The sequence below is a fragment of the Rhipicephalus microplus genome, chromosome 2 (genome assembly GCF_043290135.1).
Source record: "Rhipicephalus microplus isolate Deutch F79 chromosome 2, USDA_Rmic, whole genome shotgun sequence".
NCBI lineage: Eukaryota > Metazoa > Arthropoda > Arachnida > Ixodida > Ixodidae > Rhipicephalus > Rhipicephalus microplus.
In genome coordinates, this window is record NC_134701.1 from 163,082,203 (window position 1) to 163,103,136 (window position 20,934).

The window sequence follows — 20,934 nt, forward strand, 5'->3', positions numbered from 1 at the left end:
CATTTTCACCTGGATTTGTAAAGGCAAAGAAAAGTATACCTGGGGCGCATTTCTGACACACAACGATGATCGTTGTTTACCTAGCTTGATTCCTTTGCGTTATATCGCCACTCGCCGGGTGATTACTGGTCATAACGGGCGTGCGTCTGTCAGCGTGATATATAAGTCTCTTGATGGGGCATTAGCGGGCACCCACTTTTCGAGAAAGTTGACTAAAACAAACCAAGTAACTATGGTCGTTGTGTGGCAGAAAGATGCCCCGAACGTTCCCGTTTGACTTGGAGTACGTATACGCACTGTAAAAACTGATGCACCATTTGGGACGCATTTTTGCCACACAGCAGATATCGGCATTTATTACGATTCATCTTGTTAATGACCATTGACAAGATGCCCCTATAATATCTGTTTTTTATTTATTTATTTTTTTTTTTGCTCAGAATTCTTACGTACGACTCATGAATATATTTAGCGATTCGAAATGCGTCACTTTCACGCGCGTAAACTGCTACAAAAGAAGCGCTCAAAAGAAACTGAAAATAAGCTTTGTTTATCACATTTATTGTTTATAGCATTTGCTGTTTATGACATTTACCGTTTATGACATTTACTTCTGCGTGCTGGTTCATTTTTCACATGTACTTTCAGTAGCTTTCACTGGGTTTTTCCGCACTCACGGCCGCATTCATTCCCCACCAGGTGGATCACGGAAACGTTGTTGGTTAAAAATGGCAGCCGAGTGTGATGCGAATGTGAAGCAAGGTATGTTTTAGAATTCATTTCAGTGGTAGTCCCAGTCTCTTATTGCGTAGATTGTCGTTCTTAAGTGTAAGCATTGGTCTAGCCTAACAGTCTTTCATTCGCATTTGCGTTCTTCGTAATGGAATCGCCTTGAATATTCCGCCGTCGCTTCAACTTCTGTTCGTGCTTCCTGAGCCAGCTTTTGTTTTAGTAATAAGCGCGTTGCGGCGCTGTTTCAAGGTTAAATGGGTTTATTGTCCTACGTAGCTGGATAAGGAAAACGTGTCTCAGTACGCGTATCGGTCCTAGGCAGTATACCTGAATGTCACTAATTTTATTTTCCGAACTAGCACACCGAAACTTCGGCAGTCGGTCAACGCAATGCTGTGCGTCACAGATCGCGACCTTTTTCCACCTTTGAATGAAATCACCCAGCCAGTCGCGAGATGGATCGCTGACATTTCTTAACTGAGACCTTCACTAGCGTTTGTCTTCGTTGGCCATGTAAAAAGAAGAATATTCGTGCTTTCGTACCATAACTGGTTTCACCATACACACAAATGTGGGTTTTGGTCGTCGCGCGCAGGATGGCCGTCAGCTGTAGTTCGGACGCCCGTACTTTGACCCTTTTTGGCGCGGTTTAAATCGCGAGTTGAATGAACAGAGCGACCGTGAGACCGCGTGATGTGTCGAAAGGTCGGGTGTTCCGAAGTCTTTTTACGCAGCGTCACCGACCTTGGCTTTCGAACTGCGCGGAACAAAAAGGGAAGCGCCGATTGCGATGGTAGTCGGGTTCTTGTTGTCGGGGTAATACGGCTTGCGAACGATTTGCGCCGCGTCGTTCGCACAGGTGCTACGTTCCACCTGCGTCATCTGTTTCTGGTCACGTCCTTGTCGCTTTTATTGGCACACATGTCTAAGCACACAGCGCTTCCAGTACTAGGATGACCTCGTTTGTTGTAATTCATTGGCCAAAACTTACCCAGCAGTGGAAGCCTCTGTTACTTTAGGTCATTTTATTGGATTTTTCGTCCTTAAAGGGCAGCCGATTCCACTTAAGCAAATTTATGAAGGAAAACTATCCGTTTTCGTAAGGAGCATACGAAGTATCTTCTGGAGTGTGACACCAAAACCTGACCACTGTCTCGCGAAATATTTCTTTTCTTGTTTCTTTGAACGACCTTACAACATATTACCGAGGAATACCGTTCAAAGTAACAAAAGAGTTTTTTTTTTTTCGGTAACATTGGAAGAGTTCTCTACATAAACACCGATGTTTTCCATTGAAGCTGTGTTTTGAATTCATTGCTCATATAGATTAGAAGTAATGTAAAACAGTGTATTCGCCTCTATTTGTAGGTTGACAGGCTGGCTGGCAAATACTTTGGGGTGTCACTTTCTGCAAAACAGTTTTAATCTTTTTTGGACTTCAGTGATGAATCGTACTATCACTCAAACACGCAGAAATTTTAAGGATTGCCGAGAAATCACATGCTAATTCACCGTTGTCTGCGACCTTCATTTTCGAAGGATAGTCCTTTGAATAAGTTTATTCATGTAATGTAGTGTTTGACTGTCATTGCTTGGCAACTTAAGATTGTTAAGCTTTGCTAGTCCCTTTAGCTGCCGTAAAAGTATATAACCTGTATGTTGTATCAGCCTCGCGAGGACTTGGGCCAGTATTCATAAACCAACCTCATCTTTGCCTCAAGATTTCCCTATCAGTTTTACGCCTTTATTGCTCTTGATCTACAAGGTGAGTTAGTAGTCATGAACCAATCTTGATGTTATCTTTTACCCTGTTACCATTCTTGTGCCTTTATGTGGAATGTAGAAAGTACAGGAACTCGAGGAAAACCGGAGGTTTGGCCAAGGTTGGTTTGTGAATATGGGCCCAGTCACGCGATTCATAGCCATGCTCACCTCGCGACATTATCTAAAAACACTCTCGCAATAAAATGAAGTGATGAGGCTAAGAAAAACCTAATGATGAAAATTAATTTCCAATGCTACACTCCATTGTTTTGTTGCTTTGAAACGTGAAGCCTCATAAACCAATGAGCTGTATGTCGTAAAATTATGCATGAAGAATTTATGAAAGAAAATGCAATATGTATTTTTGCTGCTTAGTAAAATGCAAGCAGTTGTGATGCGAGCATTGTGAACAGGGAACAGGCAAGAATAATTAATTTATAGCCACAACGCAAATATATGGCAACAGCTTTCTTTTAGTTGTGCGCACAGTTGGGCCCCTTCAGTGACATTGTATGTTCTCTATAAGCAGTGAAGCATTCTGTGAAAAAGTTGTAAAATATTGTATAGAGACAATGTAGAAAGACCCTATTTTTCATCCTAATATCTCAAATATAAGCTTTATTAGTGAAATATGCTACAGGGCTTTTGAGCCATTTAAGCCCTTTCCATACCAAGCTTTTTTTTTTTTTTGTAAAGCCATGGAAAATATTTCTAAACAGTTAATTCAGTGTGAATAGCATTTTTTATAGTGATGGTGTGGCAGCATAACTTCTTTTTTATTATCTTTTGTTCTTTCCTATCCTTTCCTGTTTCTGAGTGGCATACGGGCATGTACACAGAAAAAGGCTGATTGGAGGCTTCACCTGTCGTGGTAGAGTCTAGCGGGCTTTTTGTCATTCTCCATTCAGTTTGTCTGGTTAATTTAGGTAATGAATGATACTTCAGTCTATTAAATAGGTACAGGGTTCCCAGCACTTTACAATCTTCTTAGAGGGACAAGCGGATCTTCTTAGAGGGACAAGCGGCTCCTAGCCACCTGAAACAGGTCTGCGATGCCCTTAGATGTCTGGGGCTGTACGCACGCTACACTGAAAGAAGCAGTGCATCTTTATCCCTGCCTGACAAGGCGGGGAACCTGTGGAACTTCTTTCGTGATTGGAATAGGGGCTTGCAATTGTTCCCTTCGAATGAGGGACTCCCAGTAAGTGCAAGTCATTAGCTCACACTTCTCAAGTGCATGCCCTTTGTACACATTGTTCGTCACTACTACCGATTGCATGATTTAGTGAGGTCTTCGGACAAATGTGCCGTTTTGTTGTAAAGATGACCAAACTTGATCATTTACTTTCTGCCATACCAAAGAAAAGAAGTCTCGAAAGCACGGGCAGCCAACTTTTACTGTTGAGCTGAGTGAGGGGATCTGCCAGAGACCCAAGCTTTTCCTTGCTGTTGTCACATCTTAGTTAGACCACAAGACAACTCATTAGAGTTACAGGTCCACATCTTTACTTTATGAGAAGGAACGACAAAGATCGCCATGTTTCATGAGGCTTAAAGGATCAGACATTGTTACGGCTGCTGCCAAAAAATGTGGTTCTCTGTGATACTTGTGCCATCATGTACCACAGCAGTCATGTTGAAATAATAAAATTACACAAACGTAATTGGATCAACGAGAACAGGGCGGTACACAGGAATTTTTTTTCATGGCATGTTTATGTGTAGAACGGCAAACTGTGGCAACCGGTGGTCAATGTGAAGGCATGTAAATATTTTAGTATCACCCAAAATCTTAAAGAATGAAAAAAAATTCAGGGGTGTCACAACCCCCTCAGCTACCCCCCTAGTTATATCTCTGAGAGAGAATCATTCATGGTGTGGAAAGGATTTAGCTTGTATGCTGTTGAAGATGAGCTCACTTGGTGTTAGAGTGTCATGTTTAAATGCCCCGCCGCGGTGGTCTAGTGGCTAAGGTACTCGGCTGCTGACCCGCAGGGCGCGGGTTCGAATCCCGGCTGCGGCGGCTGCATTTCCGATGGAGGCGGAAATGTTGTAGGCCCGTGTGCTCAGATTTGGGTGCACGTTAAAGAACCCCAGGTGGTCTAAATTTCCGGAGCCCTCCACTACGGCGTCTCTCATAATCATATAGTGGTTTTGGGACGTTAAACCCCACATATCAATCAATTATCAATCATGTTTAAATGTGATGAATTCCTCATGGCAGTAGTCATGGCTAGTTCCTCTGTTTTGTTGACACACTGAGTCACATTAAAGTGAAAAAGACAATTTTATAATGCAACAACATATAGTACTTTCTGTTGTTGCACTGTGATTATTTCTAGCATGGTAGCCTAAATTAGAGTGAAACTGCACAAAGTGAACTTGGTTAAACAAATAAAGCAATACACATGGCAGCAGTTGTGTGCCTCCCACTGAACATGTTTCTGTCCATGTTTATATAACTGCTTTTTGTTGTGTACAAACTTTGTGAACAGCAGCAAAGAAAGTGCACATTCCTGCCTAATCTTATTAGCCGCCCTTGTAAGGAACCCGCAAGTAGCAAGAGAAAGCAACAGCAGAGCAGCAATAACTGGTACTATCACGTAGAGCACTTTTGGATTGGTAGTTAGTGTTCTTTCGACTTCTAGTATATCTGGCTGCGTGCTTCTACACTTGAATTTTGCCGCAACGTGGAGGTAACAAGCCCCAAACAGCCACAGTTCTTATTAGTCCATTGACACAACCCAGGTGTTAAAATTGTGCCAAAACATTGCGGTGAAGCCTTATACCATTCTGTTTTTCTATTCTGCTTGTCCCATCAGCGGAGACCGTGTCAGTGCCTTCGAAACATGCGAGAGGGAGCACGAGACGATCATTGCTGATTCTAGGGATCACATTCCTCTCTTCACTGATGTGCCTTCTTCTAGTCTACTGGAATTTCCCAAAGCTGGAACCGTGAGTACCGTGCTGGAAGGAACGATTGGCCAATCTGCAAAGCTTTGCTCTAGCCATGAACAATCTTTAGGCATTTTCTTTTAACTCGAATGAGAAATTTAAAAGGAGAAATTTAAAAGCAGTAGAGAGGAATTCCAACTGGTCCTTATCCGTAGCCTGGAGATAAAAATAGTTTGGCAAGTATGAAAGCTGAGTTTCAAAATTTTGCAGAAAGCTCGTTCTTACACCCAGGCTGTGAAGGGCACGTTAAAGCTAAAAAGTTGCGTAGCTTAACCTGTGTTTGGTTTTATTTGTGCTGAGCATGTGCTTGTCATTGAGGGAAGAACAAGAAATATGCGAGTACTGTACGCCGCAAACATTGCCAGCCATTGCGTGGAGTTGTGGTGAGAGTGTAGGAAAAGTGATGTCATTGCTGCACCTGTGAAAATTTATTGCCTGCTCATGGTGGAGATGCATTTACTCGGTGAATGCTTCTGCACGCATTCTTACAGATACGTTGGGGCAAGATTTAGCTGCACAGCGGCATACTTAATTAGAAACAGCGCACTGGTTGCTGTAACTATGTTGCAGGGCTGACTAATTTGATACCCACATGTTAGCATTACCAGCTGCGACAGGTCTGGCAATCTGTTATGTAGTGCAAGCTGAATGTTATGAAAAGCACAAGAAACCATGCTGACTGGTGGTTTATTATGGTTTCGCGTTACTACTGCAGAGTTGTGGTTAGACACGAAAGATCGTTTTCATTTGTGACAAGCGTGGAGTGTTGTTGATGCTGCTGATTGATAATTTTATCTATAGGAGGGTATTGGAAACAGTATAACACTTGCATTGGAAGCGTCGAGGTACTTCAATGAGTCCTGGTCGGTTTAAATAAATCTACGGCCTACTGACTTGCGGTACAGTCGACTGGTCGTTTCTGAGCGCTCAGCAGGTGCTGGAAAAAATTTGTAAAATAGCAACTAACCATTGCTACTAAGATTATCATGTCCAAATATTATCTGGAATGAGAAAAATTACTTACATACCTGCATGTTCTTGTGGAAGACTTAAAGCTATTGAATTCAACACCTTAAAACACACTCGGAGCGCTCTTAGACGACCAGTCAAATGTTGAATTAGTGTTTTCCATTGTCTGTGTATTTGTTTTGGATGATAAGCCTTATTGAATAATGAGTTATTACTAAAATGAATAATTATTCAGTTACCTACCTATTGATGTTCTCACATTACTTGTCTTGCCCCCACATTTCAGCTCTGAAAAGCAGCACATCAAGCTGCCGCGAGACATAGAGGATGCCAAGGGCTTGGGACGGGTGCTCAACAGATACACAGATCGTTATTTCTTCACCGTCACGTCTGGCTTCTTTGTCACCTACATCTTGTATCCTTTTCACTGGTGTGCCCTGCTATTGCTAAGATACCTTGGCCAACGTTGCTTGCAGTCTGGACTTGGCTATATTTGTTGGCCAAACTGACTCGGGACAGGGCGGGTGTGCACCAGCTACGCACGTAGCTTGGTTGTGCTTTGGCAGGCATATTGCTCCTTGCTTTATCTGCTGCCTACTGTGTGTAGAGTCACAGTAGCACAGTACAGCCTCATAAGTGTTGCGGCTGCCACCTGGTACCACCGTGTGTTTGTGCAACGGTTGTCTGAACTGCAACATATCCAAAGAAGAAAGGAATAGAAGAAGCTCTAGGTGAAGACTCATTCTGACAAATATTGCTCAGTTGTCAACACCCTGTCTAGCTTCCAGCGTGCTTGCCAGGATAAAAGAGAGGTGCTTGTTGCCTGTGATAACTACCTTGCAACAACACTTATGCTTGATGTACAAAAAAATAATAATTCTTGTGGCAGAATTTTAAAGCAATGAAATCTACTAATGATGTCAAGCTGTGATTGCTCGGACATACCCACGTCAGTCTCTAAACTTTACTATGAGACATTGCAGTACATGTGCTTGAATTGCAAGCCTCAGCTTGCTTTTAGGGATGCGCTCAAGCCCGCATATCTTGAGTGGGCAGTGTACAACTGGGGACTCGTTCCTTAGTTGAGGTTGCCTTATAAGTGATCATTTTGTCTTGGCATGCATAGAGAAGTGTCGAGCTTGAAGAAGGGAGAGAACGAGTGTTTTTCCTTGACATAAGTGCGCAGCTTGCAGTCCTTTGCGATTCCAGGCTCCATCTTTCTCAGCATCCTCTCTGGCTTCCTCTTCCCGTTCCCGTTGGCACTGTTTCTCGTTTGCCTGGTAAGTCGCCTAATTATCTTGCTTTGTGTGTGCTTTTACGGTATTGTTTCATTTCCTTTGGAGGTTTCTATTGGTTATCTGGGGAATTGAGGAAATATACTTGGATACCTTAGATGTTGAAATATAATGACAATAATAAATGGACAATAAGATGAAATGCTGTATCAGTTTAAGTAACTCATTAATAATTCATTAGTAACTTTATTATTGTTAATTTTGTAATCATAGACTCAATATGTAAGGAGAGCATAAAAGTCATGTCTGTTTTTTTTTAATTTTATGTGTGTGTTATGTAACTTCCTGATTCCTTATGCTGGTTGAACTGTACTGAAGAAAAACTTGCAAAGAAAGACGAGCTACTCCAGTGTCAGCTCTTTAGTAATAGAATCTCACCCATGTGTTTGATTTCGGGAGATATTTTAGGCAGCACAACAGCAGCACATTTCTGTGGACTTGAGGCTTCTTCTTTTAATCGGTAAGAACGTCTCTGTAGCAGCAATGCATCTATGAGCTTGCTCACTGCCAATGGCGAATTCACAAGAGTTGTTTTTTGTATAGTATCTATGAAAACTACAATATGACATGGTGATGTGCCGGCCCCGTCAGCTCCAATCGGTTCATATGTCAGAGGGAAGTCTGGTTGCTAATTTCGAATGGGCATGCCATATATAAAATTCATGACTCAAAAGAGCACAGAAGATGAATTACAGTACAATTGGTATGCCACCCTTCAAAGATGCCAAAAAAACATCATTCTTGTCACAAGAAGGTACTTGATATGCCAGCAAATGTGTGGAGACAAATAAGACATTGCCCTGAAGTTCCTGTAGCAGCTCACCGTGGTGTCGGATTTTGGTGTTTTTTGTCGGTAATTTTTTATCATAAAAGCGAATTGCATTTCGTCATTCTGAAGGAGCCAAAGCCATGATATAGGAAGCTCCACAAAATTGAGCCTCAGTCATCAAAATGATAGTCTTTGAAATTCATGAGTTCAACATTCAAGTGCTATGGTTTTAGCATGTAATTCAGAAATGATTCTTGGATTTTCATTGTCTTCTGGTTATGAATCTATGGTGGCAAAGTTATATGTCGGAGTTCTTGAAGCAATATTCCCTCTAAACTGTCTCTCCTTTAACATATCACTTTCCCTTTGAAATCGGAGCTCTAAATAATATTATATTGTGCTTCTGTAGTGTTCGGCGATGGGAGCGTCATTCTGCTACTTCTTCTCGTACCTGGTTGGGAGGCGCCTGGTGTTTAAGTACTTTCCCGCCAAAGCCATGAAGTGGTCCGAGCAGGTAGGAACGGTCGTCAAGTCATGATTGGAATACCTGTTTGGAAGGTATTGCTTATAAATCTATAACAGCAGCTGCCTGTTCACGAGGATTCTAAGTCGTCATAAGCATATTGACAGAACTCTTAAGCTGCATTTAAATGGTCAATTGAAGTTTGCATCCCCTCACCTCAAAGAGGGGGTGCAAGTGTGCATATCAGCTATCTCGCTACATTGTGACCACTTAATGATGTTACCCCAAGCAAGCTTACAATCAGTTTTATATATTGGGAGTGCGAACCTATTTTTTGCAAAAGAACTTAAACCGATTTACAAAAGAATGAAAACAAGACATGGGGCTTTTGGTCTGCAGTCCTTTGTTTAGGGCTAACCAAAGAGGCAAAATTTAAAACCCTCCCATGTTAAATTGCATGTCTTGCATTGGAATGGGGTGTTTTTAAGAGCTGTGTTTGTCGGCATGTGTGTGATTCGGCATTCACTGGGCTGCCTTTTCCTTTTTCTTGCTGTGCCTTGGATGCAGGTGGGGCGGCATAAGGACAACTTGCTCAACTACATGATCTTCCTGCGCATCACGCCTTTCCTTCCCAATTGGTTCATCAACGTCACAGCACCCGTCATAGACGTGCCTATAGCCCCCTTCTTTCTAGGCACATTTGTAGGTAAGGCTTGCCAAATACTTCTTCCACTTGTTCGTGCGCCATCAGCACAAATCAAGCGAAATCAGTTCAGTTAGTGAAACCAAGTTTGGGGCTGTACAACTGTGCAGTGCTGTTGGCCTTTAAAGGGAACAACATAGTAGCGTGTACCTTACACTTTACGGTAGCTCAAACTTCAAGTGCCAGTAATGACTACATCAGTGCACTGCTTTGGGGTACAAAAAGGTGCTAGTATTTGCAGTTAATGCCCTGCAAAGAGTAGCAATTGTACGTTTATTGATGGAAAAAAATATTGCGGGCTGTGCACTCGTGTGTTCCTTTTAGAGTTGGAATTCCCTGGCATTTCTCCCTACATGCAACTTTGTCCAGAGCAGCTGTGGAGTTCAAATTATCCAGCAGTTTCAGTTAAGAGATGTGGAATTATAGAGATTTTACTGTGCCTGTACAGTAGACTCCTATAAAACGAAACTCTCTTAAAATGAAATTGCTGCTTAAACTCTCTTAAAATGAAATTGCTGCTTAAATGAAACAACTACCACTAATATGTTTGGTTTCGTACTTGAATATTGTACCCCTGTTTATCTCTCAGTAAATGAAACTCCTCTTAAAGAAAACACACTTTTCGTTTAAAAGGAATCTACTGTAGCTTGCTCATAGTTGAAGAATTGAAAAATGTTTTTGCAGCAAGGGTCTATGAAGCAGTTTAGTCCAGTAATGGTGTCACCTTGTGATTACCTATAAAGGCATTTGAGGTCTCTTTCAAGTGATGTTATGTCTTCTCAAAACCATATTTAGTAGCAGGTGCCGACATCTTGTTTATTCGTTTTCTCTTTTTCTTCCAGTTAGCTGTCTTTCAGGTAGTAAGTCGTAGGTGTGCGGCTACCCCCTGAAATATACATATGGAAATAAGGCGTCGAGTAACTAGAATGCTCATCACTCCACCGCAGACCAATCACTTTGGCCGACTTAAAAAGCCTCTGGTGCATTTGCTTTGAACGCATCAATTTTGCAACATCTTTTTTTATTTTACTAGAATCACTGCTAAAACACAAAAACATGTTGAAAGGCATTTCGGCTGGATGAAGCTCGTCAAGATTCTGATACCATCGTATGTTAACTTGGTGTGTATCTAAGGGCCATTGTATTAACCTGTTACTATAAAGGTCTCTGTTATAATCCCTACAATGGAGGCATAATGTGATGTGGAAGGTAGGAAAACTACCGCTCACTAGTATAGTAAGCTCCCCGTAAATGAAAATCTGTTAAACAAAACTGCTGCCTAAACGGAACAACTACCTCTGATATGATTGGTTGCGTGCGTGTATTCCGCACCCTTGTTTATCTCTCAGTAAACTGGACTCCTGTTAAATGGAGCGTATGTTACCGGTCTCTTTAGGCTCCATTCAATGAGAGTCTAGTGTAGTATGCTTCCTTCCTGTACTCGAAAGTTAAGCTCAACTTTGCATTGTTGCCATAGTCAGTGTAGACTTGACGTTTTGCCGTGATGCGGTGCGCTTGCAGGTGTAGCGCCGCCATCATTCGTAGCCATCCAGGCCGGCACCACACTGCACAAGCTGAGCTCGTCCCGAGACGCAATCTCCTGGTGGTCCGTGTCCGTGCTGGCCATCTTCGCCGTGCTGTCTCTACTGCCGGTGATCTTCAAGGGCAAGCTCAAGCAGAAAGTGCTCTAGTGCTCCCCTTCTCCTGGCCAGGATGCACATTCTCCACGCGTCTCTGCTGTTGACTCGCTGACGCCCGCCCAATTTGTTCTCTCGCGATTTTCTTTTGCGCCGCCCATTTTCGTGCTCCCACCCTTCCTCCGATCATGCCATTGACACTTGTTTTCCTGCTGTTAAACACAAAAAAAATAATCTTTTTCCTGCAAAAAAAAATTTACTCCCATCTTTTGTCCGAAGACTTGTCCAGAGAGGTAGCAGCGCGTCTCTCGCTTGTTGGTTTTATTCCTTGCCGATCCTCTCTTGCACGGTACTTTCATCACACTTGGCTCTTCACCACCATTCCCTTGAAAATTGTGTGATGTCACAGAGAAAATCGATTTAAAGATGATTGGCTGTCTTTTTATTTTGACGTCACCTTTGTTTGTGCACCTGTCTACTATTGTCATTTTTTTTTGCTTTTTTCTCCGCTCAAATTTATACTACTAGCACAAAAAACCTTTAACGTCTGTGAGAATGCGAGGGTAATCGAGGCCGATGCAAGCCCCTGCGTATTTTTGCCTTTCGGCTTTTAATGCACAATTGATAGGTTATGCTGTTGTTTTGTAATATTAGCACTGCATTCTTCGAGTGTTTGTTGTTTTGTGTGCTTTTTGAGGGATTTTCGTGTTTCCGAGAACTCAGTATGAGCCTGGGGAATGAGTTGCATGTTTGTTTGCTATTTTTCACTTACTAGTCTAAGTGAAATCTCCTGGTCTGCGACGAGAGTTGCATCAGCAGTTATTGTGTGATAAATTGACGTCACCTTTCTCCCCGCCTCTTTTCAAAGGGGCACAGCATTTTCTTTTGTGTGTGTGTGTCTGTTTGGCATACAGCTTTCAGATTTATCCAAGTAAACAGTATTCCTTTGTGGTTTTCTTGCACGTCTCGCTAACTTTTTTTTTATTCGCTTCATAACCAGGGTTGTTCATTTGCCTTTCTTTCGTCATGATTAAGACTTTGTCACTAGATTATTCTCGACTGCTTTGATCTCCGTTCAGTCTTTGAGGTGACCAGGTTGCTCGGATTACGTCTGCAGCTTTCAGTGAAGATAGCATGCTTCTGGACATGATTGCCCTTTTCAATCATTGCAGCAGATGTATCATGTGGCAAACTGGTAAAGCACACAACTCGGAAGTATGAACGCATGTTGTCAGTGCAGTTTTGAGTAGCGACAATGCCATGCCGACACACCCAGCGACAATGCGCTGGGCGCGTGCCACTTGGATAATTGCAAAGTTTGTGTAATCTAGATTGCCCATTTTTTCGTACGTATTTCTGCTTCGTCAGTGAATGAAACGGTTGATATTGACTCAACGCTGTAAGGCACGTGTTTTGGATTGTGTAGGCTCTTCTTTGTTAATACACAAGGTTGTAATAGCTTGGATGAACAAAAAAAAAAAAATTCTGCATGGTAGGCGCTTTGAGACCTAGCACTGTTGCCTACCAGGCTAGCAGTATGTAATGCATGTAAAGAGCGTGTATTTTTTAAGCTATCTAGTATACCAGGTGCAGCTGCTAATACGAAATTGCAAAAAACGAGGTGTGTTGTAAGGGCTTGTGCAAAGTGTGTAAGAGCCATGACTGGTTAAAGGACTGATGGCAAGCGAAGTCTTCTAGCGGCTGATAAAGTCTGTGTAGTGGTGGAGTTGCAGAAAGTGAGTGCGAACTAGATTAGCACACGAAGACCGAGGTTAAGGAGTAGCTATAATTATACGTTGCAATATTGCAAGTCTGAAAGCACTGCTCTGTACTATTTCAGGGTCATCACACCAAAGTTCCCACCACATCGTCAAATTAATTGACACGGGGAAGCCGAAGAAAACACACTCGATGAATGGATTCACTTCAAGAAACGTCAGAGTAATAACAGGAGTTTGACTATCACTTTTCTTGCTCTGTGCTACTTGTGGGATCTTTTAACTAAAGATAGTAGTGATAGTAGATAGTAGCACACTTTTCAATACCAGAATCTTTGTTACATTTGGGGACACGCTTTAAAAGCATTCTTTGAAAAAAAAAAAAAAAAGATATCTCTAAGTTGATCTTGGTATACTAAGTTTGATGTGATAATTTTACAAACTCCCATGAAATAGGCTTTACACAGTGAACACAAGTATTACCAGTACCGTACCTCCTGCCTACCTGTGACCCTAAACCAAAAGCTGCATGTGACCTCCTGTCTGACACCCTTAATTTAGTATGAAACTGTAGGCGCTGTGATGAAAAATTTACTACTTGGTAATGCTGCAGTTATAAATAAACCTGAGCATCTTTTGTACGCACTTTATCAGAGCAAGACGAGCGTAAGATACGCAGTGAGGTACATGGCAACCATTGTCGAGGTGAAGCATGGATTCAGCATTGCCTCTGTCCGCATTGTTTTGAGTGAGGATGCTCGCACTGGGCCTTAGCACCAAGTCATCCGAGATGGGCACCTGTGTGCCCAAATACTTCGAGGTTGTGTAATCTTTGTCGTACATGAATGTGGTGTTTTGTCTGCATCTGTGGCTGCTGTTTTGTCTTTGTACGGTTGCACAGGCTGAGCAGGTATGTCTATTTCGCAGGCTCCAAAGCTTGTTGAAATCCATTTCGTGTTGATCCAGAGGGGGTCCGTGTGAGTCTGTTGTACGGGTCTGTTGTACGAAAGTAGTAGCCTAAATAGAAGGTTGATAAAAGAAAGCGTAATCATTTTTAGCTTGTATTCTAAAGGAAACTCACTGCGCTTTGCACTGCAGTGTACTATTACTGCAGTGTGCTGAAGTCATAGCATTCTGGGTTTGTATGCGTTCTTTGCCTACTCTGAAATGAAATAGTTGAAGAAAAGAAGGAAGCACCTTGTGTCAAAGAATTGCACTTTCTTTTTTAGCGCTTACGAAGTGCGTTATTGACATTGCAAAGTTGCGACATTTCATGAAAGGTTGTACGCGTGCGAGTTGCATTAAGCTGTAACAAACACACCTTTCCAATGCTATATTTGTAAAAAAATTATATCTTCTCGTTGTCCTCTACATTAGTGTAGCATGCCGGGAATGTGAATATTAGAGTCCCTGCATGCATTTTGTGAAACATGTTTTGGGAAAATTATGACCAACAAACTTAGGGCCCATTTCCGTTCATGGGTATTTTTTGTGAAACATACTTCTTTTGCTGACTCGGGTTCTGTTTCCAACCACGGATTGTTTTTTGCTTGTTTTGTTTTGCCAACTTTCCGAGACTTTTTATGCATGTATTCATGGGCGCAGTGCAGTGTTGTATGGAGCCGAGTGGGAAGCGGACAAAATTGCACAGGAGCAAGTGCAGTGATGTACACGCAGTGCAATTAGTGTCCGATGCGGAGGTTTTTAAAAAGTGCCAATTTCTTAACAGTGAGAGTGGTGCTGTACACGCCATTGATAGCATGCTTGTTAAAGCAAGCTGCACGAAAGGAACACTAAAAGTAGAGGGATATCTTTATACATCTTACGTTTCTGTTGCTCACCAGAGGCAGAAACCTGTAAAGCTTTTGTAGCAGTCTAATCATGTAGCTCACATCACTACTAACAATGCACAATTGAGCTTTGATAAATTTTGTTTGTACCATCTGGCGACATCTTGACGTGTAAAGGAAATAGGATGCAAGGAAACGAGACCAGTGAAACAGTGAGTCGGCAGGCATGGCATTGTAGGAGTTTACCATCACCTTAACTGAACAGGACAAAAGAAAAGAAAAAAATGCATCTGCACAACAGAGCTATTTGTCAGCTGTCTTCTGCTGGCCTATTGTTCTCTGCTCCTCTGACCTCATTAGATGAAACAGAAGATATTGCAAGTGGCAAGAATATTTTCTCGCATGGCCGCTTTACGTTTGTACTGTGAAGATTTTGCTGGGCTAAAACATGCAATGGTTAGTGTGGACAGACACTTTTCTAATGTATCATAGTTCAAAAAAGGAGTAGATTCGAGAAAGCGGGCTTTATTTTGAACTTTAATTTGGTTCTGTGCTAAAAATCGGTGCAAAAGCATAACAGCTGTACTTCTCGTCCTGACCATTGCTCGCCTGAAGTGCTGTGTTTGAATTCCCTAGCTACAGGCAGCACTCTTTTTTTGGAAGCACTGGTGGCTTCGAACAACTACAGCACTGGGCTCATGTTCTCTCTTTTTTTCTTTTCCTTCAAGTTTGAAACCATGGACTCCCAAAGTGTGTTCTGCACGTCGTGCAATAATGAGACGATTTCTTTAGCACCATCACGGAAAAGCTTTGTACAAGAGAAAAAAACAAAAGACATTCCCCGGGGTGTGCCACCAGTCTGTTTTGTGAAGTGAATTTGTTGTATGTAGTGTACAGTAACAGTTTAATCAAAGTGCTGTGTTGTTAGACTTCAGTTTTTGACGTACTCTGAGGGGCGAAAAGCTTCAAGTCCACACTTCCGATACCTTGTCAGCTTTCTTTCCTGTCCTTCACTTTTTGGTCTATGTCGTACGTTAGAATACAGTATTTCTCGAGCTCCTTTTTTTTTTGACACTCTTTATTTTCATAGTTAGGCACTGAAAGACTAGTCACGACTGTAGCTTGTTTATATACGACAAAGTTTTAGCAAGATGCACGCAGCAAAAACTTATTATGCTCAACAGGAGCCTATGAGCTCCGTCGCTAGCTGTACGTTCCTAGTACGAAAGTGATATCAGTTTCACTTTCATGCTTAAGGTAGCGGTCTTCGCAGCTAACATCTGTGCTACTAAAGCGCATCTGCCAGTGTTCACAGGTACACCTAAGTATTAGCCGATAGGACGTCGTCTTTTGGAACCTGTCGGAGTCTGTTGACGGCTGCCACTTTTTAACCAAGCAAACTATGATTGGAATGTTGTCATCACATTTAAGTGTTGCGCGTGCTTTTTTTTTTTTATCGCCCAGTTTATTACTAACACGTCGCTGTATCAATGCATCTTATTTTCTGCTGTGTGCCAGCCCTCTGCACTACCGCTTCGCAGAGTACCGGCCGCAGATTGGAAGTTGTACGCACACAGAAGCCGACTGCAGTGCTGTTGTGGAATTGCATATCGGTGTAAATTGAAGTTCGAAATAAAACGATGAAATCTCAGTTGTGTTTGACTGGGAGCTGTCAGATTATGTATAAAAGGGAGAAAAAAAGACTAAAGAGACTGTTTTTCACCATAACAACTAGTTTATTAGCACTCAAACTTCAATAAAATGTCAAAAACTGGATGAAAAGCTGACTAGAATACTGCATGTGGTCATAATAAAACTGAAAAAAAAAAAAAAAACCAACTTGGAGCATAAAAGTGGCCTTGTGTCTACAAGTGGGAAAACAAGCCGGAAGTGTCACATGCTAACACAAAGTCCCAGACTTCTCCACGAAAAATTGGCATAGCAAACAGAGTTTATATAACACTATTTAGCGAGTAATGAAGATGTGGAATATTGCACATTGAGCACGTGCAACCCTGGTATTGGTAACTCAGCCAGACTACATTCACTCTTTGGCTTTCTGTTAGCTGGAAATGCACGAATCATGGAACACTCTTCGAAAGTAAGGCACCGTAATATAAACAAAACCTTTGTGTGTTTGAACAGTCTGAATAAAATACAACACTAAGATTGTGATTGTGCCGGCTTTCTGTTTAAACATGTGACGCTGCTAAAATGAGCTACACAAAAAGTAGCTCGTTTAGTTCCTGTTTGCTAAGTGGTTTCAAGCTTCTGTAATTGGCATCTTTAGCGGATTTTTTCATTTCTGTAATTATGTGCGATACAGTTGAAACACTCTACAAAAGGCACTGGTGTAACGTACAATTGGATGTTAAAGAAGCCACACTGCCCGCATTGAAATAAGGGTTGACAGAAATGAAAACATGGTACGTACCATGCTTATGAAAGACTAGGGGACGAAACTGCTCCCTGGTGCATGTCTTCTATGAAAAAAGTGAGCTGTATGCTTTTACGAGCTTAAGCCGTTTCTAAACATTAGGGTTACCTCATTAAATACTGTGTTCCATGGTCCAATTAATCAAGAAAAAAAAGGCAGAGTTTTGCCACTAAAGTGAAGAAATGAATGAGATGGCAAGAAACTAGAATATCACACGAACGACAAGCTGATCAAAACTTTCAGCACGCCGCTGCAGCACGAAGAAGGACACTCGAAAAGAACGGATAGGTATAATAACCCAGGACAAGTGTGAATTAATAACTGCCGTAGTTCTTACGTGTTTGTATTTAAGGAATGCACTGAAAATGCCCGCAATTCGAAAGCCAATGCTATTTAATTTTTCTTTATTTTAAACAGCCATGAAATAATCCCTCTGCGTCTCCTGCCACGCGGTGGCGTTGAATGCCTAGTGTGCCCTATGTTCCTCCCCTTTTTTTTTCAGTGCTACATCCTGAGTGTTACTGGAGGGGGCCACTTTTTCTTGCGCGTTTCAAGGGCAGTTTTCAATTTGAAAGAAAATGTGAAAATGTTGGTGATAGAAAATACGCTCGAGCTGTTCAGAGATTTGTGTACTGCGAGTGGTAAATGTTGCGTGTGAATAGCTCGCGGTTATATCACCGACACAAGCATGACAAATGGCTATGTTGGCTAGTGCAGTGGGCTGTGGAGCGAGGGGTTGCTGGTACGATGATACTTTTCGACTGTCTGCTCATTCTAAAGCTATGTTGCTTTAGATTTTTTTCTACTGATTAGTTTTTTTATGCCTTTTTTTACATTAAATACGCGGAACACGACGGCAACAGCAAAAATCAGCTGAGCGTGTCCGTATAATTGTTATTGCAATAAAAAATCTTTCTTCTCTAGAAGCAGTAAGTATTGGCACTCGGGCAAAATTAATTGTACACATGTCAAACACTGTAGCAGCAGTCCTTGTTTGTTGTTTCAAGTCTCCAAAGGTAACTGCCACAGGCAATATTGCACATTTCATGGTGACTGGTGCAAGTAATTGCACATTAGCTTTGGAAAAAGCCATCGCATCCCCCCCCCCCCTTTTTTTAAATCTCCAAAATGATGGAATGTCGCACTTGCCTCTAACAAGGCTTCCGAGGACATAACTGGCTGATATAAGTTCACTGCAAAGAGCCACAAAGTCAACAATCTTGTTTCATCGGACAGAGATTGCTAAATGTGACGTTGGTGTCGAGGTGTACAACAGGCATGTGCAAGAACATCTAGGTTTGGGGCTGCTGAAAAGCCAAGACCAATGAAGCCAGCAGATCGGATGAAGTACAGTCGACCGCAAAAGTTTAGAGACCACGCGAGCGCATGGCCAAAAGCCTCTTCACGATAATTCTGCTACGTTAACGGTGCTCGACAGCACCGTAGCGCCCTGAAAGCATCCCTCCCATAATCGATGGCCTGTCTCTTTTCTGACTGGGTACGAATAATTTTCACCTTTCGCTTTTCAACCCGACGTACTTTTGACATCTGCGTCTACGAGCTTCTGCCTGGAATGCAGTCCATCAGCATAAATGTTATCAGTCGCAATTTTTATCACAAAGTGACACCTAGCCAACAGAATGCCGGTTGAGGCACGCCGTGATAGCTTCGATCCTCCTATGAAAACAGCAATGTGATGGTCATACTGCAGATAATCTCTTCCCGTGAAAACTGCGAACTAACAATGCGCTACACGGCAGAAGAAAACTGAAAGGCCAGTGAATAAGAAGACCCGTTCCCGGCCCAGAACTGCGGTCGACGGCAGATGGCGCACTGCAAGGTGTCGCGGACAGGCAGTTTGGCACGCACTCGCGTGGCCCACAAGCTTTTGTGGTCGACTGTCCAATGCGAGAAGCTGTAAGTAAATTTGTGAGAAGTCAATGTTTTGTTGGCGATCCCATAAAACATTCGTGGCGAGAAAAGTACAGGTAAAAGTGTGTGGGGCACTAGCTTTGTGTTATTCGGGATGACTTCCATTTGATATTCTAAGGAATTTTCAAACGAAACGCTGCATGTATGCAATGGCTCATGTTTGAAGCCAGCTTAGATTCAGGCAAATATGGTGCATATGAAGGGGTATAAAAAATAATAAAGCAATGCTAATTCGAAGGATCTCGGCATGGCCCCACCTGTGGCAAGATATGTTATTTCATCCACAAATTATTTACCACTTATGTCATCAGTACTAGACTAAACTTAAAAATAAAAAGCGTCTCATATGTTTTCCTCGGCTGAATTGTTCATTTCATTCATTAAGCTGTGCCCAACAAAAAATAATAATAAAAATAAAAAAGCCCCTTAATCAGCTCACCCTATTTTGTGGCAATATGGTAAAATTCAATACATTTGATAAGATTACACTGCATCAATATTGACTTGTTGCACCTTCAGGTGGTTGGCTGCCTTTTAGTATATCAGAACCTGCCAAAACGTTACTGGTCGACGATGGAACCTCCCTTAAAACAGGTTGCGATGAATTTTGAAACAATTACCTGATAGCACGAAAGAATTTGCATTCATGCCATGGCAGAGTTTGTGCGAAACCTTCACTGCTATATTACACCAAATGCAGTGTGCCACATTAACTTATAAACGTACCCATCCCTAATTTCACACTGGACACCAACATCGAGACATTTATTCTGGTGGCTTGAGTGACCAGTCGCTTTAAAAAATCAAGGAATATGTCCCGATAATGTCAACTTGCACTGCCTGCATTTACAGGTAGTACATTTGGGTCTTTGATAGAGAATTTATGGGACAGTGCCATAATTTACTATTAAAAAACATGATTGCATGACACAACTACGCTATATGCAGAAAAAATGCAGATAGGAACGATGCCTGCCCCCAAAATATTTGACTGCAAGCATTGACTGGATTATTTGGGCATATTATGTGCCATTTACCCTATCGAGAAGTCTCTATTTGGGGTATGCTGCTCGAAGGGTGACCAGATGCGCACATAGGAGAACGCCTTTTCCCGTTTCCATTCTAGCCGATTGGTGCGGCATGTCGCTCATGCCACATAGCATGGAGTTTGTCAAATGGAGCACGGGATTTAAGATGAAAAGTGAGCTATGAAGTCTGAATTTGAGTGAGTAGGCTTGCTTATTCTCGCTGTATGCCATTGAAAAATGCGCTGCAATGGGAGAGCACTTCAAAGCGACCTGTTTAATTACCATAGCAAAGTTGCATAATTGGAAAGGATCTACGCAAAGCTTTCGCATATTGAGGAACAGACCTTGACGGTGGAAGCACTTCACCCCGTCAAATCAGTCATTGATTGGAAATAAAAAATGAAGGTTTGCACAGCCTAAACAAGAACACATTTATCACGGATATGATTTTTTTACTTCACACTGTTTTGTTGGCACATACGAGGCAGGAATTGTGCACTTTTCTGACAGCTGAAATAGGCTTCACATGATGCCCGGAGCAGACAGATGAAAAAATATAATCAGAAAAGGTGGGTCAGGCACTGCGGTTCTATTGTTGAAGACATAAATGCTACCATTCCAGTGCACTTTCCTCTTCAAGAAGAGGCAAAAGAGATGCTCCAAAAGTCTGCATATCTGTTGCGTTTGTGCGAACTGCACAGAACTATTGGGAATTCTTCTATGCATGAGTGCAACCCCTTCA

At 42.1% G+C, this 20,934-nt stretch overlaps 1 protein-coding gene across 2 annotated transcripts; it reads left to right on the forward strand.

Annotated features, from left to right (window-relative positions):
• Positions 1-688: 688 nt before the first annotated feature.
• Positions 689-11,604, forward strand: stas (Transmembrane protein stas). 2 transcript variants are annotated; one of them, XM_037421823.2, is made up of 7 exons: positions 689-762; positions 5,319-5,451; positions 6,707-6,835; positions 7,607-7,700; positions 8,894-8,998; positions 9,515-9,653; positions 11,172-11,604. In XM_037421823.2, exons 1-7 carry the CDS (start codon positions 729-731, stop codon positions 11,339-11,341), a joined length of 804 nt encoding a protein of 267 aa, XP_037277720.2. In that variant the 5' UTR covers positions 689-728; the 3' UTR covers positions 11,342-11,604. The 2 variants fall into 2 exon arrangements, with proteins under 2 accessions (XP_037277720.2, XP_037277721.2); XM_037421824.2 differs by lacking the exon at positions 689-762 and adding an exon at positions 3,577-3,697.
• Positions 11,605-20,934: the final 9,330 nt, after the last annotated feature.

What these genes read in the sequence shown, in the direction of transcription:
- stas (XM_037421823.2), top strand. Translation starts at nt 729, where the DNA reads ATGGCAGCCGAGTGTGATGCGAATGTGAAGCAAG. An exon ending in AATTTCCCAAAGCTGGAACC is followed by an intron (nt 5,452 to 6,706) that starts GTGAGTACCGTG and finishes CCCACATTTCAG; the next exon opens with CTCTGAAAAGCAGCACATCA. An exon ending in TTCTTTGTCACCTACATCTT is followed by an intron (nt 6,836 to 7,606) that starts GTATCCTTTTCA and finishes ATAAGTGCGCAG; the next exon opens with CTTGCAGTCCTTTGCGATTC.